The sequence below is a fragment of the Lepisosteus platostomus genome, chromosome 4, assembly GCF_059453375.1.
Source record: "Lepisosteus platostomus isolate fLepPlt1 chromosome 4, fLepPlt1.hap1, whole genome shotgun sequence".
NCBI lineage: Eukaryota > Metazoa > Chordata > Actinopteri > Semionotiformes > Lepisosteidae > Lepisosteus > Lepisosteus platostomus.
Window position 1 is genome coordinate 10,916,786 of NC_142614.1, and position 15,060 is coordinate 10,931,845.

At 51.3% G+C, this 15,060-nt stretch overlaps 2 protein-coding genes across 6 annotated transcripts in view; both read right to left on the bottom strand.

Moving 5' to 3' along the window:
- The window catches only part of LOC148672617 (disks large homolog 4-like), a 123,761-nt gene extending 118,355 nt beyond the window's left edge, over positions 1 to 5,406 (bottom strand). For 3 of the 4 annotated variants that reach the window (XM_088628411.1, XM_088628408.1, XM_088628407.1), the window contains exons 1-3: positions 5,173 to 5,404; positions 3,942 to 4,064; positions 2,623 to 2,693 (exon numbers count right to left, since the gene is read on the bottom strand). In XM_088628411.1, the coding sequence (XP_088484537.1) occupies positions 2,623 to 2,693; positions 3,942 to 4,064; positions 5,173 to 5,191 (213 nt within the window). In that variant the 5' untranslated portion in view covers positions 5,192 to 5,404. Of the gene's footprint in view, positions 1 to 2,622; positions 2,694 to 3,941; positions 4,065 to 5,172 lie in introns of all 4 variants that reach the window. The other variant, XM_088628409.1, reaches the window with a different exon arrangement.
- A 2,616-nt stretch (positions 5,407 to 8,022) lies between these two features.
- tnfsf13 (TNF superfamily member 13) lies at positions 8,023 to 15,013 on the bottom strand. Of its 2 annotated transcripts, XM_088628419.1 has the most exons (6): positions 14,414 to 15,012; positions 12,414 to 12,513; positions 11,523 to 11,570; positions 10,438 to 10,556; positions 9,476 to 9,614; positions 8,023 to 8,705 (listed from the first exon to the last, which is right to left on the bottom strand). In XM_088628419.1, the coding sequence occupies exons 1-6, from the start codon at positions 14,648 to 14,650 to the stop codon at positions 8,596 to 8,598; spliced, it is 753 nt and encodes a 250-aa protein (XP_088484545.1). In that variant the 5' UTR covers positions 14,651 to 15,012; the 3' UTR covers positions 8,023 to 8,595. The 2 variants fall into 2 exon arrangements, with proteins under 2 accessions (XP_088484545.1, XP_088484547.1); XM_088628421.1 differs by lacking the exon at positions 11,523 to 11,570 and having other exon boundaries at positions 14,414 to 15,013.
- Positions 15,014 to 15,060: the final 47 nt, after the last annotated feature.

Here is a 15,060-nt window from a genome sequence, read left to right on the forward strand (position 1 = left end):
TTTATTCGTTTCTGCAGGAGGTAAAACCTAGAATGGACTAGTTGCTGCTCAGTGGTAATTGTCCCACTGGACGCAGGTCAGTGACAGAGAGCAATGAGTGCGGTGTACCTTTAAGGCACAGGGCTGTACCAATGCATGGAGATCCGCAGGGGAGTGTGCATGTATGTGCACTCCCAGAGGAGCAGGCTCTGCTCAGGAGACTGAACATCACTTCCCCCACCACCCCCCCCAGAGGCTGGGCGGTGGTACAGCACTAAAGCAGTTGAGAATGATAAAGACACCTGTCCTTTGGGGTGAGACAGTCAATGAGCCGACCGCACTCAGTACAGAGCAAAATGACACACAGGCTTTTCACATACAGACCCACAATCACACTACAGACACACAGGCTCTTCACATACAGATCCACAATCACACTACAGACACATAAGCTCTCTCTTCACATACAGACCCACAATCACACTACAGACACATAAGCTCTCTCTTCACATACAGACCCACAATCACACTACAGACACACAGGCTCTTCACATACAGACCCACAATCACACTACAGACACACAGGCTCTTCACGTACAGACCCACAATCACACTACAGACACACAGGCTCTTCACATACAGGTCCACAATCACACTACAGACACATAGCCTCTTCACATACAGACCCACACTCACACTACAGACACATAGCCTCTTCACATACAGACCCACAATCACACTACAGACACATAGCCTCTTCACATACAGACCTACAATCACACTACAGCGCGCAACTGCTAAGCCAAACTGCACAGCCAATATAAATTAAAGGAAAACGCTAGACACAGAGCAGCTGTTGATCCTTCTTAACAGCAACCTACCCAGCACAAAGGAGAGGGAGGTCAGAGGCACGCTTACTTGTACCAATTAGGCTACCAGGCAATTAGAGGGCTAGCAAATTAATTTTCACTTGCATTAAGGGAGGTAATCACACCACTTTCTGGCAAGACCTTTTCAGGGTGATCTTGTTCCAGTCTCCTCACTGCAGTATATTGGTGGTTCAGGGGTACAGTTCACATATCAGAGCAGCTGAAATGAGTCCTGGTCTCAGGGGAGACCTGCCAGGTTAAAGTGGTCCTGAGAGTCAGAGATGAGGGTAGGGGGGTGGGGAGAGTAACAGCTTTCAGTGGAAGTGTGTAAAGAAACGAGAACAGGAGGCACATCTTTACACAAAGGGTGGTGGGAGTCTGGAACAAGCTCCTTGTTGGACCCGATACCCAGTCGTTTTACTAAAAGAGGTCAAGGTGAGATCCTTAGATGAATTACTAACTGCCAGAGGGGATGGGGAGGCTGCAAGGCCTCTTCTCGTTTTGTGACCCTTGCGAAACGTTTTCTCAAAAAAAAACTATACACAGTCTACCTGAAGTTGTTGTAGTTTTTGTTTTTAAAAAACCAGCACTGCAGATCTGGACACTCTTGAAAAGCCTCACGCATGAGCCAGCGTCGCCTGCCTGCAGGGGGCAGGGAGCAGGAGAATGTCAGCGTGTTAGAGACCTGGGGAACGCGCTCCTTTCTGCTCATTAAAGAAACTGCTCAGCTGGTTAATTAAGCCAATGAAAGCTCAGCGGGACCCCTGCGCCCCACTCTCCGGGAAGGGGAACAGTCTGAAGAGTGGGAGAGCGTGACTGAGACAGAGAGGCAGCAGCAGGAACAGAGGGAAAGGAGGTGGCAATCTCTGGGGTGCTCAGTGCGGCTCTGGCTCCAGGTATTCTCCTGCCAGGGCTGGACCCCACAGGTCTGAAGCGTTGGCAGACATGGAGGGAGGGTATACGCACAGAGCTGCTGTCATGGAAGGGGAGACAGCTCCTCTGGTAGTGCTGGGTCTATTCCAGATGAGAGGAGCTCCATTCAGTCCATCAGACGCGTTCGGTAGCTCATTAGGTAGCTGAGTTCAGTAGCTCATTAGTAGCTCACCGGGAACCCATTACCTAACCACTTTTCGAAGGATCCCACAGAGCCGGCTTCAACAGCGCAGCTGGGCCCCTTGCTTCACAGTTCACCCTACGTCTACAGAGCTGAGTTTGTCTTGAACCCTGCGGTATCTCGTCTCATGTCCCCACCTACCGCCCTCTGCGTGGAGCTAAAGAGACTTACTGTATTTCCTTTACCCTGCACACGTAGGACACTTTCTATTTATACTTTACATCGTGTGCACTTCTGATACACTGTCACTCCCACGTGTGTCTGCTCATCATCAAATGACCAACCGGTAACCATGGCAAGTAGAGGCTGTGTGAAGATCTCAGTGCGGGATGGGCTGGAAACCGGAAGTTGTGTATTTTTCACAATCGGGACTGGCTGAAGAAACTGGTAAAATAAAGTCTAAACTGATCAAGCAGATCAAAGAGCGCAGACAGAGTGAAGACCAGCAGACACAGTGCTCCTGCAGTTGCTGGGGCTGGGAACCAGTGCCCGAGACACTGTGCCAGCTGTGGACATCTCCTGTCCTCTAGTGGAAGAGGTGTGAAACTGCAGGGCAGAAAGGCACTTCAGGATGAAAGAACCATTGGGCAGTCTGGGATAGTGTTTTCCCCAGCGCGCACACACACACATCCCTGTGGGGCTGTAAAACCCAAGTCCTACCAGTACGGGAGTCCGAGGTCGACCCACCAGCCGACTCTCACACACAGTCAGTTCATAGAACTCCTGGATATCTGGGGAGAGAGAACCAGAGAGAGGGGAGTGAGCGAGAGGAGGCAGGGAGATTGGGAGAGTGTGAGGAGCAGGAGGAGAGACAGAGGGAGCCACCAAGGAACAGAGACCCCCGCCGCACTGCTGTCGAATCCACCCCAGGTTTTGCAGAGCGGGCAGTCTGTCAGTCAGGGATCAGCCAGCCTGCCTGACCTGCTGGCTGTCTGAGTACTGTATGTCTGTGATTCATCCCACAGCCCAAGCGCCCCGTCCACACAGTGGGTGCAGAGCAGAAAACAGCAGCTCTCAGCCTCCTTCCTCCCGTCTCTCTCTTCCTCCTCTCTCTCTTGGCCTGCCCGCCGTGCCTCCGTGACAAGCTTCCTGGATGATCTGCTCTTAATCGGGCAGTGCTGCAAGAGCCTCTCAGCTCTAATCCCTCCGCCTCAGCTAAACCAGCAGATTACATCCCCACTAAATATAGACAGAGAGGCAGAGGGAGAGAGAGAGGCTGGGAGAGACGGAGTGTGAGATCTGAAAGAGGGGGGTGGAAACCGAAAGGGGGGCGACAGGGGAAGACACAGAGGTAGAGGGGACCCCCCTCCTGTACAGTTTTACAGACCCCAGACAGTTAAGGCCCCTGTGTCTCATCCTCGCCCCCTGTGTTCATACTGTTCCTCTGGTCAGGCTGCAGGGGGCAGAGTGGAGTTGCGACTAGGGCTGTACAACGAAGAGGCCCCCTGTCTGTGCTCCCCAGGAGGCCCACGTCCAGAAGGTTTCCAAAATCTCTTAGAAACAACTCAGCCTGGGGGCTCCTGATGGGGCTCAGCCAGTGAAGGCGCTCGATCAGGGAGCAGGCTGAGCCCCTACAGTCCCGTCAGTGCTGGTTCTGCTCTGGGCCCTCATTCGCCCCACTGTGACTGGTGTTCCCCCAAAAGTGGGTACAGTTGGCTTGGGGCCCTCAGGGTTGGGTGGCCTTAAACAGGCCTGGGCGTCCTTTCGGCCGTGCAACAGCGCCAGCCTGCGTCTTTCTGGGCACCTGTCCGCTTGCATCAGCCTGGGCTGTTGATTCGTAGGGCAGGGGGGCCAACTGGACAGTTACCTGGGACACAACAGGTGCTGGACAGGATACCCACAGCTTGCCCACAGAAGCTCCATCAGGGAGACTGGGGCACAGCTCTGTGGGGGGTGGGAGGACGAAGAGGAGGTGGGGTTCGAAACGGGAACCTCCCATCGAAACACAGCCTGTAGCCTAACCCAACCTGCAGCCTCACCCAGCAGGGCCTGGAAGAGGTCGCTCTGGAAGATGTTCAGGAGCTTCTCGGCCCGAGCCCGGAATCCCTCGTCGCCGGTCTCCGACTGACACTCCTCCATCAAGCGCAGGGCTTTCTCCGTGTCTGGGCCGGGGGGACAGAGACGGACAGGCAGGCGGTTATAGAAGTGAGAGCTTCTGGGAGAGAGGGGGAGACCTGGAGAGGACATCGCCGCGTGCTGTAAGAGAGCCGCTCGCCCCTCTCTGGGCAGGCAAGGACTGCCTTCTTACAGTACACATAAATAACAGTATCTCGGGGTCTTCTTTGTCCACCTGAAACCAGTTTGAAACGGTTAAAAAGATCAGGACTTCCACTCTCTACTCCACTACCGTCTGTTAAAGTGAAACAGTTTAGTTGAACGGGTCATTTCTTCTTTATTTTGAAATATGCCCACCCTGCCATGAAAATAATAATTGGGACAGTTTCTGAATTTCTCTTCCTTCTGGTGACTTTTTTTTCTGTCTGGTAAACCACTGCCTGTTAAGCCTGTTTGGCAGATAGTAGCTAGCTGGTCCCAGGATCGCATCACCCAGCCACTTCTTGAACTAGCTCAACAACACTTGTTCAACACTCCCACCCTCTTGGGTAAAGATATAACAACCCCCCCCAATTCTCAGTTTCAAATGCAATTCTTGGGAAGAAGGCGGTTATCAGCCTCAGTGTGCTTGGGCAGCTAATCCCACACTCCCACCACTCTTTGTGTAAAGAAGTGCCTCCTGTTTGCAGTTTTAAATGCTGTACTTTGAAGGAAGCCAGGTTATCGGCTTCAACTTGTCTGGACTGCTTGTTCCATGCCCCCAGAACCCTTTCTGTAAAGAAGTGCTGCCTGTTCGCGGTTTTAAATGTCATTCCTCGAAAGGCAGTGACGGGTTTTCAGCGGACAGCCGGCGGACAGGTGACTCCGGGCTCCGGCCGCTCTCCTTCACACGACTTCTGTCGGTTAAACACTCAAAAACACACCTCCACACAAAAGTCTCCTGTCTCGCCACGGAAAGTTCTGGGTCTGTGTCCCACGGAGCCGTGGGGCCCTGAAGCGCCGACTCGCAGACGGCGCGCGCTCTAGACACGCACGCAGACCCGGGTTTCTCGCTCGAGAAGGGCGTTTGGGCGGGAACTCTGGGTACCGAACCCCCTACCCGACCTGTAACGGAGACGAACCGGGACTGAGGCCGAGACCGGCTCCGACACTCACCCTGTTTCCTCAGCGGCATTCTCCCTCTCTCTTACTCCCTCCCTCTCGACTTTCTCCTGTCCCTTAATCCCCCCGTCCCTCCGGAGCAACTGCTTCTAACCCTCTTTAGAAATCCCGCGGGGTACTTCTGGGAAATGCAGTTCTGGCTCCTGCTCTCGACCACGATATTGTTTTATTAAGACCGTATTTAGTCGAAAGGGATACTTGCGTTAAAGGATACCACTTAAGCTATAAAATAACCTCATGATTAAACTTTTCGCAGGCCGTATTACAGAATGAAAGCATGCTATACAAGACCAGATTTACGGTGCCGCTTAATACTGACGTGGACGAGAGTGGTGCTGTAGTTCACTTGGGTAATATTCTCCGGACCGTGTATTTATAAACGACTGCAAAAATAAATAAATGTATTTATTGAAAACAGTGTGTCGCGATACAAATAATAATTATAGCTTTCGATTTAACCCTTTAAAACGGCTCTTAAACAAATATTTTAAGTTTCCAAAACATAATGTTGAGTTTAACTGCTTGAAACACCACTTGAAATAAAACTGGTTTTATTTTGTTTTGGTGCTTTCACTGGGCTGGCGCTGAGTATACTGAGTGATGAAAGCAGGGGGAAACCGCACTCTTTGCTGGGGCCCGACAGACTATTTTGTTAAACAGGGATATGATGTCATCCACGCGTCATAACTACAAGCTGTGACGTAGATGACGACTAGGGGGGGTGCCCGCTTTTCCCCGGAGGCTTTAAAAAGGGCACAGTGCCGCTTTCCGGACAGACCGCAGACATGGCCAAGAGGCGAAGACGAGCGTCCCGTCCAGTGCGCAGGAGGAGGCGAGTCAGGAGGTCCAGTGTGAAGCGCCAGAGGAGGAGGAGGAGGACCAGGAAGCACCATTGAAACAGCTGCAGCACTTCTGGCAGGAGCTGCCAGCTCAGCTGCACTGCCCCCTGCTGGCCGCTGGACTGGCTGCCCTCAATAAAGCTGCGCTATAGAACTGAAACATTGCCTTGACTGAATTATTGACTTGACTATGCTGTAAGATAGCGTCATGTGTGTCCATGGCGACTTGCCGTAGTTAGTTTTGAAGGTACTCTGGAAAATTCGGATAACATCCGAGCTGAAATGTGTGTGTCCGTTGTTTGGAAAAATAAAAGAAGCTGTTTACATTTAAGCGTTTACATTACGATTACAGCGCAATATGACAGACAGAATTAAAAACAGAGCTGTTGAGATAAGAAAAAGGTTTATTATTCCTGCTCTTAAAGGACTTGTGTCCCGTCCAGGGTATACCCCGCCTTGCGCCCATTGCTTCCCGGGATAGGCTCCGGCTCCCCCCACGATCCTGAATTGGAAAACGCGGTTAGAAAACGCATGGATGATCTTAAAGGGACATAGTCCCTTTAGTTGTGAACAGGAAAAAAAAACAAGTGGTCAAAGGCCTTCTAAGTCCTGGATTTGATAGTTGGACCTGAAGTCGTCCACTGGATCTACCAGTGAACACAAGTGTGAACAGTTCATTCAGGACTGAGGACAGGAGGCAGCGGTTTACACAAAGAGTGGGGGGTGTCTGGATCAAGTTGCCAGGCTGTGTTAAAAAGATTCTCTGGGGTGTTTCAGGCTGGGCGATGAGTCCTGGCAGTCTGGCTGGAATGGCTGGGAAGCAGCTCCTCGTGTGTAGCCTAGGCCTTCAGCAGCTGGGGCTGGTCAGGAATGCAAGCCGGCGCAGCGGGGCCAAGAGAATGGAAAGGGAGGAAAACCTTTCACGACCAGCTGCTTCCAAGACACGGCCAAGTCATCACTGAGCACATGTACACACATGGCTGACTGAGCCACGTAACGGCTCACTGATACCCACAGCACACAAGTGTACATCTGTTACTGACCCTTCACACTCCACACACACACGTGTGCTCCTGTCTGTTACTGACCCTCCACACTCCAATGGAACTCCACACCAGAGGGACGGTATTTTCAGGAGCTCAGATTTAAAAGAAGATGCCGTCTGGTTTGTAAGAAAGTCACTTCCGCTGTAAAGACGCCCCAGCATCGTCTGTGTGCCAGGAGCTGCTGTCTCTTTGGGGGCATTTTCTCAGCACGATACTAATACAGGCCCACACTGAGACAGTAATACACACTCAATTCCACACAATAATGAAACTTTAAATGCTTATCAATTTATATAACACCTTCAATGCTACGGCACCCCAAGTAAGACTGACAGTGTTCAAATTGTATTTTTACAATAGTTTGTTTCCCAGCTGTAGTTAAAAGGGATAGGATATATAGCCTGCACGGAGTCTGTATGTTCTCCCTGTGTTCACACAGGTTTTTTCTCTGGGTGCTCCAGTTTCTTCCCATAGTCCAAGACCGACTGGAAGCTTAACTGGCTTCTGGGAAAACTGGCTCTAGTGGAAGTGTGTCTGTGTGTGCCCTGCGATGGATCGGCGTCCCATCCAGGGTGTACCCTGCCTTGAGCCCACTGCTTGCCAGGATAGACTCCTGCTCCCCCGAGACCCCGAATTGGAAGAAGTGGCTGGGAAAAGAAATTTGGATGGGGATATACCGTCTTCACCTTGTAACTGTAAAACAGCGGATCGGCCACTAGATGTCACAATAAACACAATAATGGCAACAATTCCGTTCTTGGCGAAATCCATCTCATAACCCTTTTCATACCCACTTGGGCTTTGTCCGTGTGAGCGTCTGCATCAGGCCAATAAGGGCACCCGACATCAGATCCTGTGTGGTAATGCTGATGTCCTGTTGTTCTCCCATGTGAAATGACAACCCTCTAGCTAGTGTGTGTTAAATATTGCTGGAACATTTCAGTCATACCAGACAGCACTTTTAATTTAAATATTTTATTTAAAATATATATTGACAAAACACATTAAATTAAATTTCTTGTGAATAAAACTACAATAAGCCCGTTGCAGTCTGTCTTTCTCACCTGCTAAATCACTACAGATGAATTAGCTTTGAGCTGAGCAAGCAGGTGCTGTGTAGGACCAGGATGTGTTTTTTACACAGAGAGTGGTGGGGGTCTGGAACAAGCTGCCAGCCATGCTGTAGAAGCTCAACTTTTGAAGTGTGTCAGCGAGTGTCAGTGTATCTCAGTCCCTCAGTGTGCCAGTGTGTCTCAGTGTGTCAGTGAGGGTCTCTCATTTCCTCAGTGTGTCTCAGTCTCTGAGTGTCTCACTGTGTCTCAGTCCCTCAGTGTGTCAGTGTGTTTCAGTGTGTCAGTGAGGGTCTCTCAGTCCCTCAGTGTGTCAGCATGTCTCAGTGTGTGAGGGTCCCTCAGTGAGTCTCAGTCCTCTCTCGGTGTGTCAGCATGTCAGTGAGGGTCCCTCAGTCATCCCTAAGCGCGTCTCATGCCCTGACTGTGTCAGTGTGCCTTTCCAGTACTCAGTGGGTCCAGTCAGATCCGATATAGCCCCAGATAGGTGTAGTAGGGCTCCAGTTTGAGTCTGGCATCCTTGCGCAGCACAGAGAGCTCCACGACCGACCCCGACTCCAGGTAGAAAACACCTGACAGAGCGAGACACAGACAGGCACAGTCAGAGAGCTTCAGGACTCCAGACACTGAATACCTCACACACTAAGGCACACTGAATCACAGTCAGACACACTGAGAGGCAGACACTGACTGACACAGTCAGAGAGCTTCAGGACTCCAGAGACTGAATACCTCACACACTAAGACACACTGAATCACAGTCAGACACACTGAGAGGCAGACACTGACTGACACCTGAACACCTGACTGTGTCAGAGACCTGAAGCTCCAGACACAGAATAAATCACCCACTGAGACACAATGTCCTCTCTTTAACACAGCTCCCAAAACCATCTTCTGAATGTGGTCTAGCTGGTTTCTCTCCAGTCCAGTGTTACACTCTCATGTTTATACTGTCCATCCTTCCGCAGGAACAAGGCCCCTGGGGGACGATCTGCTGGCACCATTCTGCATTTCTTCTAACCTGCATGCAATGGAATCTACACACACACACACACACACACACACACACACACACATTTCCCCCACTCACTCACCTACAGTACACAGGTGTCACAAAGACACACACAGGATTTCACACACACATTCATTTCCTCCACTCATACACACAGGTTTCACAAAAGATACACACAGGATTTCACACACACTGGTTTCTCTCTCTCTCTCACACACACACGTTTCACAAACATACACACAGGATTTCACACTCTCACTCGCATGCACAGATTTCACAAAGATGCACACAGGGTTTTACAAGCACTCACAGGTGTCTCACACACACCTGCGCTGTAGCAGCTGCTGAAGGCCTTGTCCTCACTGTCCGGCATGTTCTTGGAGCATTTCATCAAGATCGTCTCGTTGCCGTGGAGATTCTTCTTGATCACATGACCCATGGCAAAGGTGTGGTCCCCATACAGGACCTGTCAACCACGCACACCGGCTGGTAAGAATCAGCACGGTGCTGGTGAACCCGGACACGAGCTTTCACACCCTCCACAGAGCAGAGCACTTGTTAAGTGTGCAGTCAGAAACCCGAGCAAATACACACCTAGAACTTCCATTGAACAGATCCAGCAAAAAAACTTTATATTTATATTATTAGATTTGTTTCATTTCTAATAGAATGACAGCGTAGCGTAGAGGCAGCGGCAGAGAGTTGTGGTCAGAGCCCTGAACCCCAGGCTGGGGGGCTCGGGGTTCAAATCCCTGGTGTGGCACAGCAGCCGGTTCCCCTCCTTCAGACAGCTCCAGTCAGTGCCCACCTGTACACATGGGGTTCCAGGCTGCTGTGGGAACTGATTCTCTCTGACGAGGCACTTTTTAAATGACAAAGCCAGCTCTGTGTTTTAAACAGGCAAGGGCTTAGAGAATCACTGAGAAGCTGTTTGCCCAGAGTCACTAGTCTTCAGCTTATTGATCCCTGGATCTCATGCAGCTGCTTCTTACAGGATCCCAAGGGATCTTTTTTAACAACACAGTTGGAGCTGGACAGCTTGTTCCACACACCCACCTCCTTTAGAGTAAAGACACCCAAGTCCCAGGTCTCAAGATACACATGCACAATATCCGAGTTGCGATGCCCTGCCCATTTCATGGTTGGGACTGAGGCAATCCCTCAGTGCTGGCCTTCGTCAATAATGTCTGAGGAACTGCCTCTAAATCGCCACTGTTCAAGACTCAAGACATTCAGCTCCTGCAGGCTGCTTGAGCAAGATACGACCACACGGCTTTCACTGCAGCTACCTGGCTGTAGATGTGGTAGAGGCCTCCAGTTTTCACTGTCACCGTCTCCCCCGACACCTGCAACCCCCTCCCCTGCCGATACCCCTCCCCCCAGGAGATAGAGGTGCTGTCATCTTCATCTGAAACATGAGAGAGGGGTTAATACAGACACACTGGACACTACAGTACATTAACACTGCACTGAGAGAGAGGGGTTAATACAGACACACTGGACACTCCAGTCCATTAACACTGCACTGAGAGAGAGGGGTTAATACAGACACACTGGACACTACAGTCCATTAACACTGCACTGAGAGAGGGGTTAATACAGACACACTGGACACTACAGTACATTAACACTGCACTGAGAGAGGGGTTAATACAGACACACTGGACACTACAGTCCATTAACACTGCACTGAGAGAGAGAGGGGTTAATACAGACACACTGGACACTACAGTCCATTAACACTGCACTGAGAGAGAGGGGTTAATACAGACACACTGGACACTACAGTCCATTAACACTGCACTGAGAGAGAGGGGTTAATACAGACACACTGGACACTACAGTCCATTAACACTGCACTGAGAGAGAGGGGTTAATACAGACACACTGGACACTCCAGTACATTAACACTGTACTGAGAGAGAGGGGTTAATACAGACACACTGGACACTACAGTACATTAACACTGCACTGAGAGAGAGAGGGGTTAATACAGACACACTGGACACTACAGTCCATTAACACTGCACTGAGAGAGAGGGGTTAATACAGACACACTGGACACTACAGTCCATTAACACTGCACTGAGAGAGAGAGGGGTTAATACAGACACACTGGACACTACAGTACATTAGCACAGAAGAATGAAAAATACATTATGTAAAAGTAGTAAAGTTATATTTTCTGACTTTTAGTTTGCAAATTTGGTTGGGATATAGAGGTACTAATGGGCAAAGGACTGCACTGGGATAAATACAAGCAACAGGGTGAGAGAGACTAAGGGAGAGACTATTCAAAAAGAAAGAGAAAACAAATGAGAAGTGTACATAAAGAGACAAAATAATACCAATAATCCTCCAGAACGTTACGCACCGTAGGAGTGTGTGGAGAGGGGCAGCAAGTGAAGAAAAGAGCGCCGCCCTGTGGGATGACAAAAAAACAACTACCTGAGGAAGCCTGAACCTCAGATAGCTCCGGGTTCTGCTCCTCTCTGTACAAATGTGATGGACCTGCATCTGGTGTCGATCCTGACATTTCAATGGTATTTCAACACAGAACCTAGTTCTAAACTAAAAGATGTCAATGGGTCAGTTAAACAGTGCAGCCTTGCAATCTTAGTCTACAGTCAGGTGTGACAGTGTGTGTGTGTGCTGGTGAATTCAGGGGGAGTGTGAGAGGAGAGGGACAGCAGTGGCTCTAGCAGTGTCTACAGTACAGTCAGGTGTGACAGTGAGTGTGTGCTGGTGAATTCAGGGGGAGTGTGAGAGGAGAGGGACAGCAGTGGCTCTAGCAGTGTCTACAGTACAGTCAGGTGTGACAGTGTGTGTGTGCTGGTGAATTCAGGGTGAGTGTGAGAGGAGAGGGACAGCAGTGGCTCTAGCAGTGTCTACAGTACAGTCAGGTGTGACAGTGAGTGTGTGCTGGTGAATTCAGGGTGAGTGTGAGAGGAGAGGGACAGCAGTGGCTCTAGCAGTGTCTACAGTACAGTCAGGTGTGACAGTGTGTGTGTGCTGGTGAATTCAGGGTGAGTGTGAGAGGAGAGGGACAGCAGTGGCTCTAGCAGTGTCTACAGTACAGCCAGTGTGACAAATTCTATGCAGCAGGCGAAGAGAGAGTGGCCAGAAGCAGAGAGATGAGAAAGAGTGCAGGAGGGAGAAGTGAGAGCATGCAGGGCAGAGGGAAGAATGCCCTTTCAGACTGTCATTCGAAAAGTACAGGAGAGAGAGGGAGGGAGGGAGGGAGGGAGGGAGGAAGGTCACTCACTCTGGCTGCAGTCCTGTCCTGTTTGCCTCCTGTTTCGCTCCAGCAGGATCCCCTTTCTCTTTGCACCCCAAGAGTCTGGGGGTGAGGGGTGGCGCCCTGGCTTTCAAAGCAGAGCACCAAGGTCAGTAAGCAGAGCAATACCTCACCCCGTACCTCCAAAACTGCACCCCATTACTCCTATACCTCACCCTGTACCTCCAAAACTGCACCCCATTACTCCTATACCTCACCCTGTACCTCCTATACTGCACCCCATTACTCCTATACTCCACCCTGTACCTCCTATACTGCACCCCATTACTCCTATACTCTCCCCTGTACTTCCAATACTCCACCCCATTATAATAATAATTAATAATAATAATTGCTTACACTTATATAGCGCTTTTCTGGACACTCCACTCAAAGCGCTTTACAGGTAATGGGGACTCCCCTCCACCACCACCAATGTGCAGCATCCACCTGGATGATGCGACGGCAGCCATAGTGCGCCAGAACGCTCACCACACATCAGATATCAGTGGGGAGGAGAACAGAGTAATGTAGCCAATTCATAGAGGGGGATTATTAGGAGGCCATGATTAGTAAGGGCCAATTGGAAATTTGGCCAGGACACCGGGGTTACACCCCTACTCTTTTCGAGAAGCGCCCTGGGATTTTTAATGACCACACTCTCTGTGGACTCTCTCAGGACCTCGGTTTTACGTCTCATCCGAAGGACGGCGCCTGTTTACAGTATAGTGTCCCCGTCACTATACTGGGGCATTAGGACCCACATGGACTGCAGGGTGAGCACCCCCTGCTGGCCCCACTAACACCTCTTCCAGCAGCAACCTTAGTTACTCCAACCATTACTCCTATACCTCACCCAGTACCTCCAGTACTGCAACCTATTACTCCTATACTCCACCCTGTACCTCCAATACTGCACCGTATTACTCCTGGGCGATTCCCCTGCACACAGATCAGGGGGAGGAGGGAGAAACTGCTGCACCAGCTGAGTTAAAGGCCAGACTGCAAAGCCCAGAGTGGGGTTCAGCCAGGACACTGGGGTTAAGGCCTCCTACTCTTACCAACAGTGCCCTGGGATCTTTGCTGCCCGAGCTGTCAGGACCTCCGTTTATCACGTCACCTGAAGGACAGCACCACAGCAGTGCCCCTGGTCACCATACTAGGTATCCCTTAATTGAACAATTAAAGGAATTAATAGAAATTAGCTTTCAGGAAGGTTCACAGCACTGCAATCGCATATATCCCAGGCACCACAGCCAACCAGACCCACTCTAAAGATTTTGGGGTGCAGAACCAGTAGGAGGATGGAAAAGGGGACCCGAGGTCACTCCACACGGCCACGTCCGTCGTCCTTCTCTCCTGACTAGCGCTCTCCTCTTCCTACAGTCAGCCCGGCCGTGTTAACCCAACAGCGGAAGAGCGAGGCACGTCTTTCAGACGGCGGAAACATCCACTTTTTCGCCATCCGCGGCTCAGGTGTCGGTCAAAGTACGCATTGGAGCAATATTCAAATATATTTATGTGGATGAACAAAGCTTTCCCTGTGCTATAATATGTGTATTATTTAAATGAGATATTTGAAGCTGGGAGGAAAAAATAATAATCCCGAACCAAAACCCAAAAAGGAGACCCATTCGCTGCGCAGAACATCGCGTCCATTAATACCACTGCAGCTGTAAATTCGCAAAGAGAGAAAGTTAAAATTCTGGGCCTGTCATCACTCTCACAACTCGACGCTTTCCCTTCTCCTCCTTTATGGGTCTCCCTTTCGCTCTCTTTTTTTCCTTCTGCTAGCTTCTTCATTTTTTCTTCCTCTTTCTCCCCGTCCGCCCGCACGTTTTCAGGATTCCCCCCCTCCCTCGCTGTTCCCGGTCTTCCTCTCCCCACCCCACCCCCCCCCCCCTCAGCGTATCGGCCCCGCTCCTCGCGCCACGAGCGACCCCCGCCGCCGCCCTCCCACCTGCCTCGCTCGCGCTCCCGCTCCTTACCTCGCTCGAGTCCGCCGCTCGCGCCCCCGCCCCCGCCGTGCCGGGCCCGGCGCCGGCCCGCTGCCTGAGCTCGGCGAGTTCGGCGCGCAGGTGCCGGATCTGCAGGGACTGGCCGAGCAGAACCGAGAAGGCGCAGGCCAGGGCCAGCGACACGGCGCAGCTCCACAGAACCGAGCCCCGCCACCCGGACGGCGCGGGCGCGGGCGCGGGCGCTCCCCCGGCGGGCGCAGTCGACATCGCCTCCCGCTTCTTGCGCACAAAACCCCCCACACGCGAGTTTAATTGAGTGTTGAGCGTGTGCGTCCAAACCGGGAACAAGTTTCGTTTTCGAAACCTCCGTGTTTAAGAGCGAGCGAGAGAGGCGGAGGGTGAGGTTCGGGTCGGGTCGCCGGAGTGCGGCTTGTGGCTTTCAGCGGTTTGGAACAGGAAAGGAAGCGCCGTTAAACCCTCGGCCACACCACTGATTCATTATCAAAACACACACACACCCCCACGCAGCGCGAGAGAGCATTAGCACACAGGCCGGGTACAGGCGCCCCTGCTCGCACAGACACACCACCGATCCGGCCGGCTGGCAGCTGTAATTTTCCTATCGATCGTCACAAACTCGCCTGGCAGCAGGAACGCACTACCGGCACTGGCGCTCC

What these genes read in the sequence shown, in the direction of transcription:
- tnfsf13 (XM_088628419.1), bottom strand. Translation starts at nt 14,650, where the DNA reads ATGTCGACTGCGCCCGCCGGGGGAGCGCCCGCGCCCGCGCCCGCGCCG. An exon ending in GAGCGGCGGACTCGAGCGAG is followed by an intron (nt 12,514 to 14,413) that starts GTAAGGAGCGGG and finishes CTGCTTTGAAAG; the next exon opens with CCAGGGCGCCACCCCTCACC. An exon ending in TCTACCACATCTACAGCCAG is followed by an intron (nt 9,615 to 10,437) that starts GTAGCTGCAGTG and finishes CGTGGTTGACAG; the next exon opens with GTCCTGTATGGGGACCACAC.